At 46.8% G+C, this 13,742-nt stretch overlaps 1 protein-coding gene across 3 annotated transcripts in view; it reads right to left on the bottom strand.

The window, feature by feature from the left end:
• Window positions 1-13,742, bottom strand: part of ZMAT4 (zinc finger matrin-type 4) — a 166,566-nt gene that overhangs the window by 127,862 nt on the left and 24,962 nt on the right. For all 3 annotated transcript variants that reach the window (XM_073325309.2, XM_073325308.2, XM_073325312.2), the window contains exon 2: window positions 1,426-1,527. In XM_073325309.2, coding sequence (XP_073181410.1) covers window positions 1,426-1,527 — 102 coding nt within the window. The remainder of the gene's footprint in view (window positions 1-1,425; window positions 1,528-13,742) is intronic.

The following is a 13,742-nucleotide window of genomic DNA, read 5'->3' as shown; positions in this document are numbered from 1 at the left end:
AAACCTTGGTGGCATCAGCAGAGTTTTGCATTGAGTTTCATGTTCACCAAGTCATAAAACCCATGCACAAAAGAGGCCCCACCCTCAAGCTGCCCGTAAAAACTCCCTTCCCCTAGAGCTTGCCAGTGTTCTAGGTTGGGAAAGACAGGTCCCATTTCAGACTCACCCCTGTCACTGATTACTAAAAGCACAGCCAGGGTGGATATGAGAGTGACTGAAGTCCCATTGTGATTAATATTCCACAGCCTGTCCACTTGTGCTAATGCGTTCACCTTCCATTTATCCCAACACAGCCCCACACAGTGGCCAAATCCGCAATCTGAGTGCAGTATTCATTTCTGACTGACACAAAGCCAGCATCACATTTACAACCATTTACACCTTTCCTCCCGAACTCCATGCAGCGTGTTCCCTACAGCTCAAAGAGTGTACGCTCCGGTATCCCATGTCAAGGCGGGGTATGTACTGTATTATTTTCCTCTTACTAGCATTATACAATGGGATATCCTTCTGCGATTGCCTCCCTGTTTAATGGGAATTTATTTAATTTTGTTTTGATGATGTGCAGTGCTGTTAATTGCTGTTCTAACACATCTCTAATGATATATCCTTTCTAATTGTTTATAGCTTGCCTACCTCTTAAGTGCTTAAATACATTCAAATACTAATCTATTCTCTGCAAAATTAGAAATTTCTTCTCAGCAATGGATAGCACAGCACATTTAATATGAAAACTTGAGTTCAAATTGCTGAACTCTTACCGGATCTCACTAACTACTTGCTTTTTGAAACCTAGTTTTTCAATACAGTCTTCAAATTGCAGAACTGACTTTGCAAGTTTAGGCAGCAGCAAGAAGAGATGCAGCAGGGAATGTTACAATGGCATTATTTAAACAATTAGAGAACAATATAACCAGCAATAAAATTACTTTTAATTTAAACAGCGTCGTTCTGCATTTACGTTTTTGATTGCATTGTCCTGTTTAAAATACTACTAGGCCAGTTACGAAATCAGCTGCAAAGATATCTTCTTTTCATGCATTTCCTTTCTATAATGGATAGGTTCAATGATCTTATAAAGGAGAAGTTTTATCCACAAGGTATTAACAGAATGAGACCAAGCAGAACAACAAGTATTCCATACATTGGGGTAGCATTGCCAGACATTCCTAAGTGCCAAAGAAAAACTTAGAAAATCAAGTCCAGGCCATATATTGAGTGGATGTAGCTCAGGGACTTGTTTTACTGTTCTCTAAGCATGGGAATTTTAAAGAATAGTCTCTACATTTCTGCATCAAGATTCAATGATGGCCCAAAAAGCGATTCCACCAAAGCAGAAGAACTCTGCAGTTTCCAGCAATGGATTATAGCCATTGCAAAACGTCATTCTAACAAATTTAAGCTCTGAGTAACAAAAGCTCTTACCTCATAATGTGCCACCCGCTGAGATTCTGAGATTAGCTGAGCACTGCACACTTTGCAATAGCTTTCCGTGAATAGTTCCTGGTCAATATCAGACGACTTCATCTGCGTACAGTGATACAGACAGACAACAGAACAGAAGGAATGATTATTTTCAGTGCTAGCACATACCACGGACAATAGAGAACAGTCACATTTCACAATGATCCACGAAGAGCGGAGCAAACCAACGTTCTGAAGAAGTTGGATGCTCTCCAAAATTTCATTACAAGTGAACGAAGCTGTAGCATCTTAAATTCCGTAAGCGCACAGGTAAGTATGGAGAATATTGGCAACCCCAGCTAGATAGCGTTGTATGCAATTCTCACATAAATGGTGAGTTGTGCATCCAGTAGGGACAGCTGATGATCTATTGATCTCTGTTCTTGAATGATTTGGAACCATCAAGTTATGCACACAACTAGCCTATGTAAATGTGCTTTCTTATTGCTGATACCCGCCCTTCTCTGCCTTCTTACTGTCTGTTACATTTACTTGCTGTGTCTTTCTTAAATTGGATCATAAATAAACTTTAGGACAAGAACCAGGATACCCTGTAATACAATGGGGTCCCAATATGGGCTTGGCCTTCTGGTTTCCATTACAATATAATAAATAAAATAATAATAAGGGACTCAAAGGAAACAGAAGAGAGCAAATGAAATGTTCTCAGCCTGCAAAAGAAAATCCAGACCTAAAAACATTTACCTTTTTAATAAACATAAGTCATTAGTGCTGGTATGATTTCCAGATTTCCACAATGAAAAGCCAGACCCAGAATTAGTTATGAAACACCCACCCCCCAAACACACACCCCTTGCTCTGCCGTGACACTGTTCGCTGCAGTGTATGGCGACATGTCTCAGTCCGAGGACCAGAAGTGCTGTGAAAACATTTCTAAGAAACACCTAGAGAACACACTCCTCCTGTATTGTTGTGTCAAGACCTATGGATCACTACTCAGGACTGATGGATCATTTAAGTGATCCAAAGTCCTTTTGACTTGGGGCAGGAGCAGGACTTGAACATGTGTCTGCAAAGTCAGGATAAGACATGGTATTGACCCACTGCACCTCCCATTTTTACATATATGAATTTTTACCATGTGTCATCATGCCTCTCAAATCCAGACTGCCTCCTAGTGGCCAGGTACAAAATTACAGGGATTTTCTCAGCACAGCACAGCACCGCCTCCAATTATCCTAGTGCCACAAAAGTCCACTGAGGGGTGCGGCCTCTCCCTCCAGCCAGCTCACCACTCCGTCCATTCCCCTTCTGGGGTTAACTCAATCTAGTTTATTTCAAGCCCATCTCCCAGCCTCTATCTGGCCCTTTCTGTTCTTCACGGTCTTTCTCCTTTTGGCCTGGGGCAGGGCTGCTCCTACCCCATTGGGAGCCCTATGCAAGAATATTTCCCCCCCCCATGACACTGCACCCCATATTCTCCATAGCGATATTATATGATAATGGCATAATTATGATGCATTTTATGCAAGATGGGTCATGTAAGATGTCATTGGAAAAGCTTTGATTTGCTGAATACGATTATCCTATTCGTGTGCACGGATCATTTGTGTGTCTGAAGTTATGACTATTGACTCTGTATTTCACATGTAGTTACACCTGGGTGTTGCTTACTAGGCAAGATGCTTCCAGTCTAGATTGTGAGTGGGGAAGGGCCTATTTGAGGTAATGAGGCCCTCAGGGGGAACAACAGGCCTAAGGAGAAGTTTATCCCCCACCTGGTGAGCCGTCCTGCGAACGCTCCAGACAGCTCATAAGTAATGGCTGCTTTGACTCAGCAAGGTGTGCAAGGGCCGGTGACCAGATCATCAGACTCTGGACTCCATCTTGGGACGTCAGCGTTTTTCCACAAACGGAGGGTTTGAGACAAAGGGTCAGGACCGCCTGAGCCACCTGTAGGGCTTCGGGCATCAATGGCACCTGAAGCTGGCAGAGGCCTGCACCGCTATCCAAAGTTACAGGCAAGGTATGGGATGGGCTGCTCTGCACCGCTCAAACTTGAGCTGGGGCCTGACTTCCCAAAGGGGGCGTTGAGCTGCCCGGCGTGGATCTTGGCTCAGCCCCAGCCCTCTCCTTTCCCTTGCAGGAGGTAGGGGATCTTCCCCTCGCTGTCTTCTTCGGCTCCCGGCTGGAGCCGTGGAGGGGGATCGGTGCTGAGTGGGGGCCGGCACTGGTGGAGCACTGCGCAGCGATGCCGCCGTGCTCCGTGCAGAGTTGGACCCTCGCCCGGTGCTGGAGCGAGCGCCGACTCCACCAGAAGTGCGTTCAGGCGGTTGCCACGCTCCTTTTCCATCCTGAGTTTGAAGCACTTATAAAATACGACACTTGTCACTTACGTGCCCTTCGCCCAAGTGCATCGGGCAGCTACTACGTGGATCGCTGATGGGCATAGGCCATTTGCGAGGATCATAGGGCTTAAATCCTGGGGACCAGGCCATGCCTGGCGGAGTCCCGTTCAGGACTAATGAAGATTTTAAGAACTAATTCAACTACTAACTATATACAACTGTATTACAGGTTTTATAATGTTCGCAAGAATGGAGAACAAAACCAATGTAAGCCAGAGCAGCAAACGGTCCAGCACTGGCGGTAAGAAGGAGCTGAGGGAGGGGGGAGCTGGCAGTGCCCCATATACCGCGGCATGCGCGCACCACTCCAAAGGGCCCCAGCACCGGGCCCCTACCGATGCCCCGGAGGGGGAAAACTTCCGGCACCGGCGCCTGTGGTGAGCGCACACCCACGCACACCCCCTAATACGGAGTGGACATGAGCAAGCACTTGAAGAACTGCTAATTCATAGGCAAACTAGTGTGAAGCCTAGTTTGTGTTTTTGTTTATTTGCTGGGTAATCTGCTTTGATCTGTTTGCTACCCCTTAAAATCTCTCTTTTGTAGTTAATAAACTTGTTTTTGCTTTATCTAAACCAGTGGATTTGACTGAAATGCCTGGGAAATCGTAGCTCCAGGGGAAAAGGCTGTGGCATATTCCTCCCTACATTGGGGTGGGGGGGGCAACTCTGTGAGCTTACACTGTACAAATCCCTGTGCAGTGCAAGACAGTATAATTTTGGGTTTATGATCCAGAGGGAATGCAACCTGGGGAGCCGCGTTACCTCGGCTGCAGCCTTTCTACTGTTGGTTCATGCAGTGGCTGGTCAGAGAGCCTGCATGTTACTACAACCGGGTGTGTCCCTACCTGCGAGAGTGCTGGAGGAAGTGTAGGACTGGGAGCGGAAGTGCAGCTTGTCACAGCAGCACTGTGAGAGACAGCCCAGGCTGGTGGGTGAGAGGGCTCAGTGGTACCCCAGTTCCAGGTGGCAAACGGTCCAGGGGAACTCGTCACCCCCTGACAAACACACACTAATAATTAATGGGGGACCCCCTTGAACTGCTTGGGGCCCTAAGCAAACGCTTAGGGCCCGTCTTCACTAGCAATGCTAAAGCGCTGCTGTGGCAGCCCTTTACCGTGGTGTGTGTGTCTCCCAGCACCCTAAAAGCCCCACCTCCAGGAGGGGGGTGGCTCCCAGCGCTGGGGCACGGTCTACCCGGGCACATTACAGTGCTGAAGCGTGCAGCGCCCGGGGGTGGTGTTTTACACCCGAGTGAGAAAGTTGCAGCGCTGTAACGTGCCCGCATAGACAAGCCCTAAGTCTGCTTATGCCTGGCACAGCTCTGCCGGGGGGGGGGGGGGGGTGGTAGAGGGGCCCACGCCCAGCATTCTGTCCCCTGGGTTCCAGCCCAGGGACCCTGTTTAGGCAGCTCAGGACATTCCTTCCATCCTTCCCCAGTTTTCTCTGGGCTGCCCCTACCTGTACCTCAGTCACCAGCATCTTCACAAGATCTGCAGATTCTGCAGCCCCTACCTTGAACTGGTGGTTCCTCAGCTTCTCCTAGGACCAACTACAGAAGCGTTTCCTAAAAACCAGTCTCAGCTCTTCCCTGTGGCAGCTGGATTGTACTGCAAGTCAGTAGCTCTCTCCTTTAAACAGGTGTTCCCCCTCAGCGCTCTCTCTGGGACTGGGTTTGTATCCTGTTACTTTGCCTTGGCTTAATCAGTTGCAAGGCTTTAGCCTGCTCTCTTCAGCTGAGCACCCTCCCCAGTTAGCCTTCCAATCTGAAGGGGTCAGCAGCCCAGCCTTCTCCTCTCACTCCGTCTGCTGGTGGGAGGAGACAGCACCCGTTTTTATGCTGCTCCGCTTCTACTAACATTTTTCCAATGGGTTGGGAGACGGAGGAGCCCGGCCCTGCCTTCTCTGCAAGGTTTTATGCCCTTAAAGTTCCAGTCTCAGATTCCTTCCCCAATCACCATTCGGTCTCCAAATGTACTTATGGGACCTTCCAAACCCTTAAAAGTCAAAGCCAGGCACCAGGGCGGGCTGCCCATTAGGCACTACTGCCCTCAGTGGCAGACTACCTCCTCACAGCACTGTTTTACTATTTTAAGTGTATGAATTAAGATTGCGAACTGCTTTCCATCTTATTTATCCTCCAGATATATAAATACTGATGTGCATAACCATTTATAACATGTATTATCTCGACCTGAAACATGCTTGTAACACCTGCTAGTTTATAAAGAGTTAATAAAGGATTATCTAAACATGTAACTTTATTATAAAATGTGATGGACACGTCAAACTGCATGACAGCGTTTTGCAACTGTATTCCAGACCCCAAGGGAAACAGCCCTGGAGATTTACTAGGTTTTGCTGTTCTCAGTGAGCTATTTAAATATTTTTGTCTTCCCTGCAATTTCCTATAAGGAAATTCACAAAAATACATTAAATGAGCGACCTGGCTAATAGGAATCTCTAAATCCACTGCACACTCCTTCGTCATTATGCAAGTGACTGCAGAAATCAAACATTATGAAAAGATTTCCAAGGTACAAGTCAGGAAGAGCAAGGCTGGTAGGAACACGAACCCTAGCAAAGCAACTGAGCAGCAGAAATCGCTTTAGAAGCAGCATATAAAAATCTGTGTCCTGATCAAGATCCATTTTCTATTTGTACATCAGTCACAACAACCCCATGTGCAGTCTAAGGTGGTAAACAATACAGCTTCTTTAGCACTGATCTGAGTCAACTGATTGTGATGGAAAATAAGTAATGTGGAAAATAAAAGGCTACAGAACAGTGTAGGCAGAAAAATTACCATGTGCAGAAAGCACTGTTTCTGATAGCTAATTACTGGCTTTGAAGATATGCTCACTCACTTTTGCTACTTGCTCTAGGTTTAGCCTCCATTTGTATTCTCTGGCAAATGATGTATGGGGAAACTATTCCCCAATATTCCAGCGGGTATTTCAGGCACCCAGAAATTTCATTGTGAAATCCTGTCAAGCACAGACTGAAAATGCAGGAAAATAGTCTCACTTAAATCTAACAGAAAAGGAGTACTTGTGGCACCTTAGAGACTAACCAATTTATTTGAGCATGAGCTTTCGTGAGCTACAGCTCACTTCATCGGATGCATGCTGTGGAAACTGTAGCAGACTTTATATATACACAGAGAATATGAAAAAATACCTCCTCCCACCCCACTGTCCAGCTGGTAATAGCTTATCTAAAGTGATCATCAGGTGGGCATTTCCAGCACAAATCCAGGTTTTCTCACCCTCCACCCCCCCACACAAATTCACTCTCCTGCTGGTGATAGCCCATCCAAAGTGACAACTCTTTACACAATGTGCATGATAATAAAGTTGGGCCATTTCCTGCACAAATCCAGGTTCTCTCACCCCCCTCCCAAAAACCACACACACAAACTCACTATCCTGCTGGTAATAGCTCATCCAAAGTGACCATTCTCCCTACAATGTGCATAATTAAGGTGGGCCATTTCCAGCACAAATCCAGGTTTTCTCACATCCCCCCCACCCCCATACACACACATATTTTTTCATATTCTCTGTGTATATATAAAGTCTGCTACAGTTTCCACAGTATGCATCCGATGAAGTGAGCTGTAGCTCACGAAAGCTCATGCTCAAATAAATTGGTTAGTCTCTAAGGTGCCACAAGTACTCCTTTTCTTTTTGCGAATACAGACTAACACGGCTGTTACTCTGAAACCTGTCATTAAATCTAACAGATTAGCTTTGCATCAAATTTACGGATCTCAAGCCAGAAATCAAGTAGCTAAGGGTGTTAATTCTACTTTGCTTGCCAATGGTACGTACTCTAACATCATAGGAACCCTGCAACAGCTAACCACTGTAGGGCACATGAGGTGGAGCCGCAGCATTAGCTCATCCCTTTACATTATGAAAAACAGATCCTGAGCCTATTCTCCCTCTGTTGCGTGTGCACCACCCCAGTCCTTTATGGATAAACCTGTAGGATTCCCATTAAAGGAAGAGAACCTGATGTTTTCCATATCTGCAGAGGCTCTCTGGGTATGGACTCCGCGGGCCTGAGACCCAAAGAGGTGGGAGTAAGATTGTTACAGGTCAATTGTTACCATCCGCTAGCTACATTTCACGTGCTACGGTTACCGCACATTGATGGAATACATCTCACTGGGGGGACCCAGTTCTTATGCTGTCAATTCCTAAGCAGAATGTTACATATTACGAGTATCATGGAAAGATTCATGTGTGGTCCTGTTCAAATTAACTAATAGGGCCACTTCTCATCACGTGGGACATAGCTACAGACATGCACAACCAAAGCATTTCCAACGTGTTGTGAGCCTTTGTAACACCATCGGGATCTGCTGGCACCGAAGTGCGCATGCAAACTAACTGAAAATGTGCATTTTCTATACAGGGACCACTTCACCAGCCATGAATGTGCAGCCGCTCCTGGAGTGAAATACGGCAATTGTTTAACATCACACAGGGATGCTATGTTAACAGGTTAGCGCAGGAAAGGCCCAGTCCTGCGACACCCCAAGGACCACTGGTCCCAAAACAAACAACTTCTCCAATTGAAATGCCACAGGGATTTCAGTCATCATATTTTGCCTCCCTACATCAGGCCATGCGAGCTAACACCCCTGCTCTGGTCAGGTGTGCCATGGGATCCTTATTGACCTTGGGTGTACAAAGGCCAGGACCTTGAGCAACGCTGCATTGCGGAGCACTCCCGCCTGGGCGCTGACTCAGGGGCACGAGTGCCCCCACTGCAGCACGCAGCACACCTGCAAGACCCTGGATTTCCCCGAGAGAACTCCCCTCCGCACACTGACTCAGCCCAGCCTCACTCAGCGTGGGAGAGCTCCTCACTGCCAGCTGGATGTGGCTGAGCTGAAGACATTAAATCTGTGGGGACTATTAGAAGAGGCTTCATATCTCTTTTACTGATTAGCCCCAATTCATTAATGAAAAACTGAACACCTGTCGCTTACTGATACCACTTCTCTCATGGAGGGTGACCAGACAGCCACTGTGAAAAGCAGGGCGGGGTGGGAGGTGATGGGCACCTATACAAGATGAAGCCCCGAATATTGGGACTGTCCCAATAAAAGCAGGACATGTGGTCACCCTATTCACTTGCAGAGCAAGCCCCTGGGAGGCACAGTTGCATTCGGTACATTTTCCTGCTCCAATTGCTCACAGGACCAGCCTCCCCACACACTCCTGGGGAACATTTAATCCAAATAATTCTTGTCCTGGCTTCCCCTCCTGCAGAAATCGCAATGCACTCTGCCCAAGCCTGCACACTTCCAGCCTCCCAGCCCGTAGCTTCTAAGGACTTGCCCACTCTTCGCTTCCAACAGCGGAGCAGAGGGACACCAAATTGCTCTGACCTCTTTCAGTAGCATGGATGGGGCCTGCCATTGTCCCTCTAATTAGCATTGTTCTCCCTACGTTACCATTAGAGGTGTGGGGCTATTCGCCTCTCCCCAGGTGCAATTCAGGGCTCTACCCTGGTTCAGTCCTGGATGTGCAGTTGCGTCTCTCTAACGGTGGGAAGCGGGTGGCTGTAGATGCAGTCACATGAAAACACTATCCACAGCGAAGGCTCCCACCTGGGAGGCGAGTCCACAGCTATTCTGCGCGCTGACAGGCAAAGCCGGGTGCAGGCTCTCAAGGCTGGTTGCTGAGTTTACACAATGACAGGAGCAGAGAGAACCCAGTGCCCTAATCACACGAAGAATGCTGCCCCGAGGGCTCGCTGACTGCCTTTGCATTTTAAAGGGTTTTATTGCTTTTTAATAGAGACACAGCGACAAAGAGGAAGAAGAGTGAGGGACAGAGAGATTAGAGGGTAAAGGAGAAAAAATGGAACCAAAGCCTCCTTTATGCCATCTCTTGAAGTCTTTGTATTAGACTAAAGCATGCAGAGGTCTCAGTCATACATAAAGCCTGTGCAGTTAAAAAAAATTCAGAAGCTTTTGGCAACAATAACTGTTTAGGGTGCAATTTATTACCAAGTGTCTGAGAAAAAAACAAACAAACAGTCATCTCAGCAAAGGGGTGTTCTGTATTAGAATGTGAGCTACCTCCATTAAAGGAAGATTTCCATATAAAACCTGTACCCGTTTATATAAATCATCCTCACAACAACACCACTATGAAGCCAGACAGATTGAGGACAGATTTAAATTCAAGTATCAAGCACTGACAAGGAGAAAACAGAGTTTTTTACCAATCCCACATAGTTCTTGCAAAAAATGGTCAATAGCTAAAAGGTACCTAGAGCAACAGCTGCAGACAAAGTATCACTTTATTTCTGTTGTACTTTGCCGAATGACAGCCGAAATAAACATTCATTTCAACGGGCTTTCTCCTCAGCAACAAACTACGGCATAAATGCAAATTTCACTTGGTGCTAAGGCAGTATTTTGATTGAGCTTTCTTTTGTATATTACAATACACTAGACACCCACCACTCACCTGTTCAGCAACAGCATACAGACCCAAGCAGAGAGTACTAGAAATACAGGTTGTCAGAATAGGCAAGGGAGAATACGAGGAAGGGGAGAGGGAAGATAATTAGATTGTCCAGGATGTCTCTCTCCTCGACAAGAGACTCTATTGCTCCTGAAACATCGGTAAGTATTTCCCCAAGCCTGGGTGAATACTCTCCCTTTCTGGGCTCTGAATCATGCAAGACAAACTCCTTCACAGGGCCACATCCTTGCTCTGAATGGGCTGAGAACACCTCCCAAGCTGTCTCTCCAGCAGCAGGTCAGATATTTCGGTTTCTGGCTGACACAAGGGTGGCAGAGGTAACTCAGTAGTCAAAGAATTAAAACACACTTTTTAGGGGACCGCAACAAACATCTGGGGTGCGTCTAACTTGAGAGACTAGTGTGACGGTGGCTTCTATTTCCACCAGAACCAGTCCGCACACCCATCCCCAAGCAAGAATGTGGCTCCTGTCCAGCATCAAAGCATCATTCTACCTGTCCTAGAGATTTCCCTTTACAAACCCATAACAGACCGGTCCCTGTGCTTCCCAAGCAGACAGGCAAGATCCTACAGCCAGTGCATGCTGCATTTTGGAGTATAAGGGACTGGACTCGGGTCCAGAATGGTCCTATTGGCAGGTGCTGTGCTGGGCATGCATATAGGATCATAGGATTAGATGGTAAATGGATGTGTACTCAGTAAGATCTGCCATCACTCCTACTCCAAGCTGGATTCACTTTCACATCCCCTCCTAAACAAACACACACATTACATAAAAGGCCTGATTCTCCTTTCACTTACACCTATGTAAATCAGGAGTAACTTCACTTAAGTCAATAGATTGATATAAAACAGGTGTGAGACCATAATCACACTCAGGGCATTTATTTCAGCTCAAATCAATCAGGATTTAGTATTCCACAGGGTGATAAGAAAAGTAATAGAATGAATGACACACCAGCCAACGCTGGGTGCTCCCTGTGGAGGGCCACCCATGACTCCGGAAACACTTCTGCCATCTGACAACTTCTCATTCTGAATCATTGGTCTGGGTGCAAAAGCTAAACAGAGGAATACTGAAGCTTTGCTACTAAACAGAACTTTGATCTTCAAGGAAAACTAGATTCAAGTTCTCCTTTTTATGACTGGCTATATGTACAATGAAAAAAAATAATATTTTCTTTTCTGTTAGATTAAAGCTAAAGCCAGACTGGTGATGGGAACTGGAGGCAACAATTGCAAAGAGCTGGGGACGCTGATCCAGTCATTCCAGGTTACTGTGTTTTCAACTCCTATATGAGAACATTGGGTCCTATGGCAATAGGACCCCAGATCATGGAGATGTAAGAGTCAGCATAAACAGTAACATTTAAAAGTTCTTGCCTTCCACCTAATGCGTCCTGGAAGTAATAATACTGACAGACAGCACTGGCCACTCCTTAATACAACTTAAGATAATAGGATGATCACAAGGTTTGATGGGCTATGAATTGTTTACTGGGAACCTCTCTGGCTGCCCATGCACCGCAGGGATCTGGCGGCTGCTTCCAGGACCCGTATGGAGCCTGCCTTAGCCCTGGATCCCCACGGCACCGCCAACCAGACTTTTAAAAGGGTCCCTTTTTGACCGGGCACCTGACAACCCTATCTGGAGGGGACGGGCCACAGGGAATACATGGGGTGGGGCCGAGGGGATATCTAGACAAGGCAACAATTCAGAGCCTCCCTCTCAGGTGCTTCTGCTGGCAGAACTCCTGCTGAGTTTCAAAGCACTGTGTGTGCTCTGGACCGGTTCCCTCCTGCTTACTGCCGGGCTCAGCTGCCTCACGGGGGTATAATATACCCTTTAGATCTATCGTTTGACCCTGTGTTTCCCTAGGCAATGAAGGCAGAGACTCGCCTTGGCTGCAGTTATGCACCGGGACTCCCAGGGAGCAGGGTAGGGGCAGGGACATGGGGTTTGGTTTGTTTTTTAAATGAGCACTGACTTTTGAGAAGTCTCCATGCTGCTAAAATGAATCTGCCTCCAAATTTTGCACCCTGAAGTTCCCAGTGCGGCTCCCTAAACCCAGCAATGATTATTTTTGTGCTCGTGTCGTGACCACAGGCCCCAACTGGGCTGGGTCCTAGACACACACTATAGGGCAGTCAGTCTATCACCCTCAGGTATTTGGAAAGCTTTTAGGCTCTGCCATGATGCATAGAACCAAGAGGGGAAGCTTCCTGCAGCCTTCTAGAAGGGAGGATCACTAAGCAGTTGTATCATTGCAGATATCCCCATCACAGCATCTGTAGATAATTTACAAGGTCTTTAATCTTTAACAAAGGGGATCTTCTAGGTACAAATCCCAAGAACAGAGCAAGTAACTTCATTGTTTAAGCAATAAGAAGAGGTTCTTTAAATACAATAGGAGCAAAAGAAAGGCGAAGGACAGTATAGGTTCTCTTCTTAGCAGGGAAGGAGAGCTAATAACTGATGACAACAAAAAGGCGAGGTGTTCTTTGCCTATTTTGCTTCAGTCTTCACTAAAAAGGTGAAGGTGACCAGATACTCAAGACATATAAGATTAACAAGGGGGAAGGAATGCAAGCCAAAATAGGGAAAGAAGAGGTTAAAGGATATTTAGATAAGTTATATATATTCCATTCAGCATGGCCTAACGAAATTCATCCTAGAGTGCTTAAGGAACTAGATGAGGAAATCTCAGAACCATTAGCAATTATCTTAGAGAACTCCTGGAGGACTGGTGAGGTTCCAGAAGACTGGAGAAGAGGAACAAAGAGGACCTGAGGAATTATAGACCAGTCAGCCTAACTTCAATACCTGGAAAGATACTAGAACAAATTATTAAACAATTAATTTGTAAGCACCTGGAGGATAATAGCGTTATAAGGAATAGCCAGCAGGGATTTGTCAAGAACAAATCATGTCAAACCAACCTCATTTCCTTCTTTGACAGGGTCACTGGCCTAGTGGATGGGGGGAAGCTGTAGATGTGATATATCTTGATTTTAGTAAGGTTTTCAACATAGTCCCACATGACCATCTCATAAGCAAACTAGGGTAATGCAGTCTATGTGTTTTGAGAAAAGGTGGCTGTGGGGGGACTTGATAACAGCCCTTTCCGCCTCCCAACAGCTGTTTGGCAGCGCTTAGGACTTTCCGGGAGGGAGGGAGAGGAGCAGGGATGCGGCGCGCACTGGGGAGGAGGCGGAGAAGAGGCAGGGCAGGGATGGAGACTTGGAGGAAGGGAGTGGAATGCGGGTGGGAAGGGGGCAGGGACTTTGGGGAAGGGGTGGAATCGGGGTGGGGCAAGGACAGTGCAGGGGTGAGAAGAGGCAGGGCAGGGGTGGGGCTGAGGCAAGACAGGGCCGTGGGGTCGGTCACCCACTAGGCA

Source organism: Lepidochelys kempii, chromosome 26 (genome assembly GCF_965140285.1).
Source record: "Lepidochelys kempii isolate rLepKem1 chromosome 26, rLepKem1.hap1, whole genome shotgun sequence".
In the NCBI taxonomy this organism is placed as follows: Eukaryota; Metazoa; Chordata; order Testudines; family Cheloniidae; genus Lepidochelys; species Lepidochelys kempii.
Note: the sequence above shows the minus strand (reverse complement) of the source record. Positions and strands in the feature narration are given on the sequence as shown.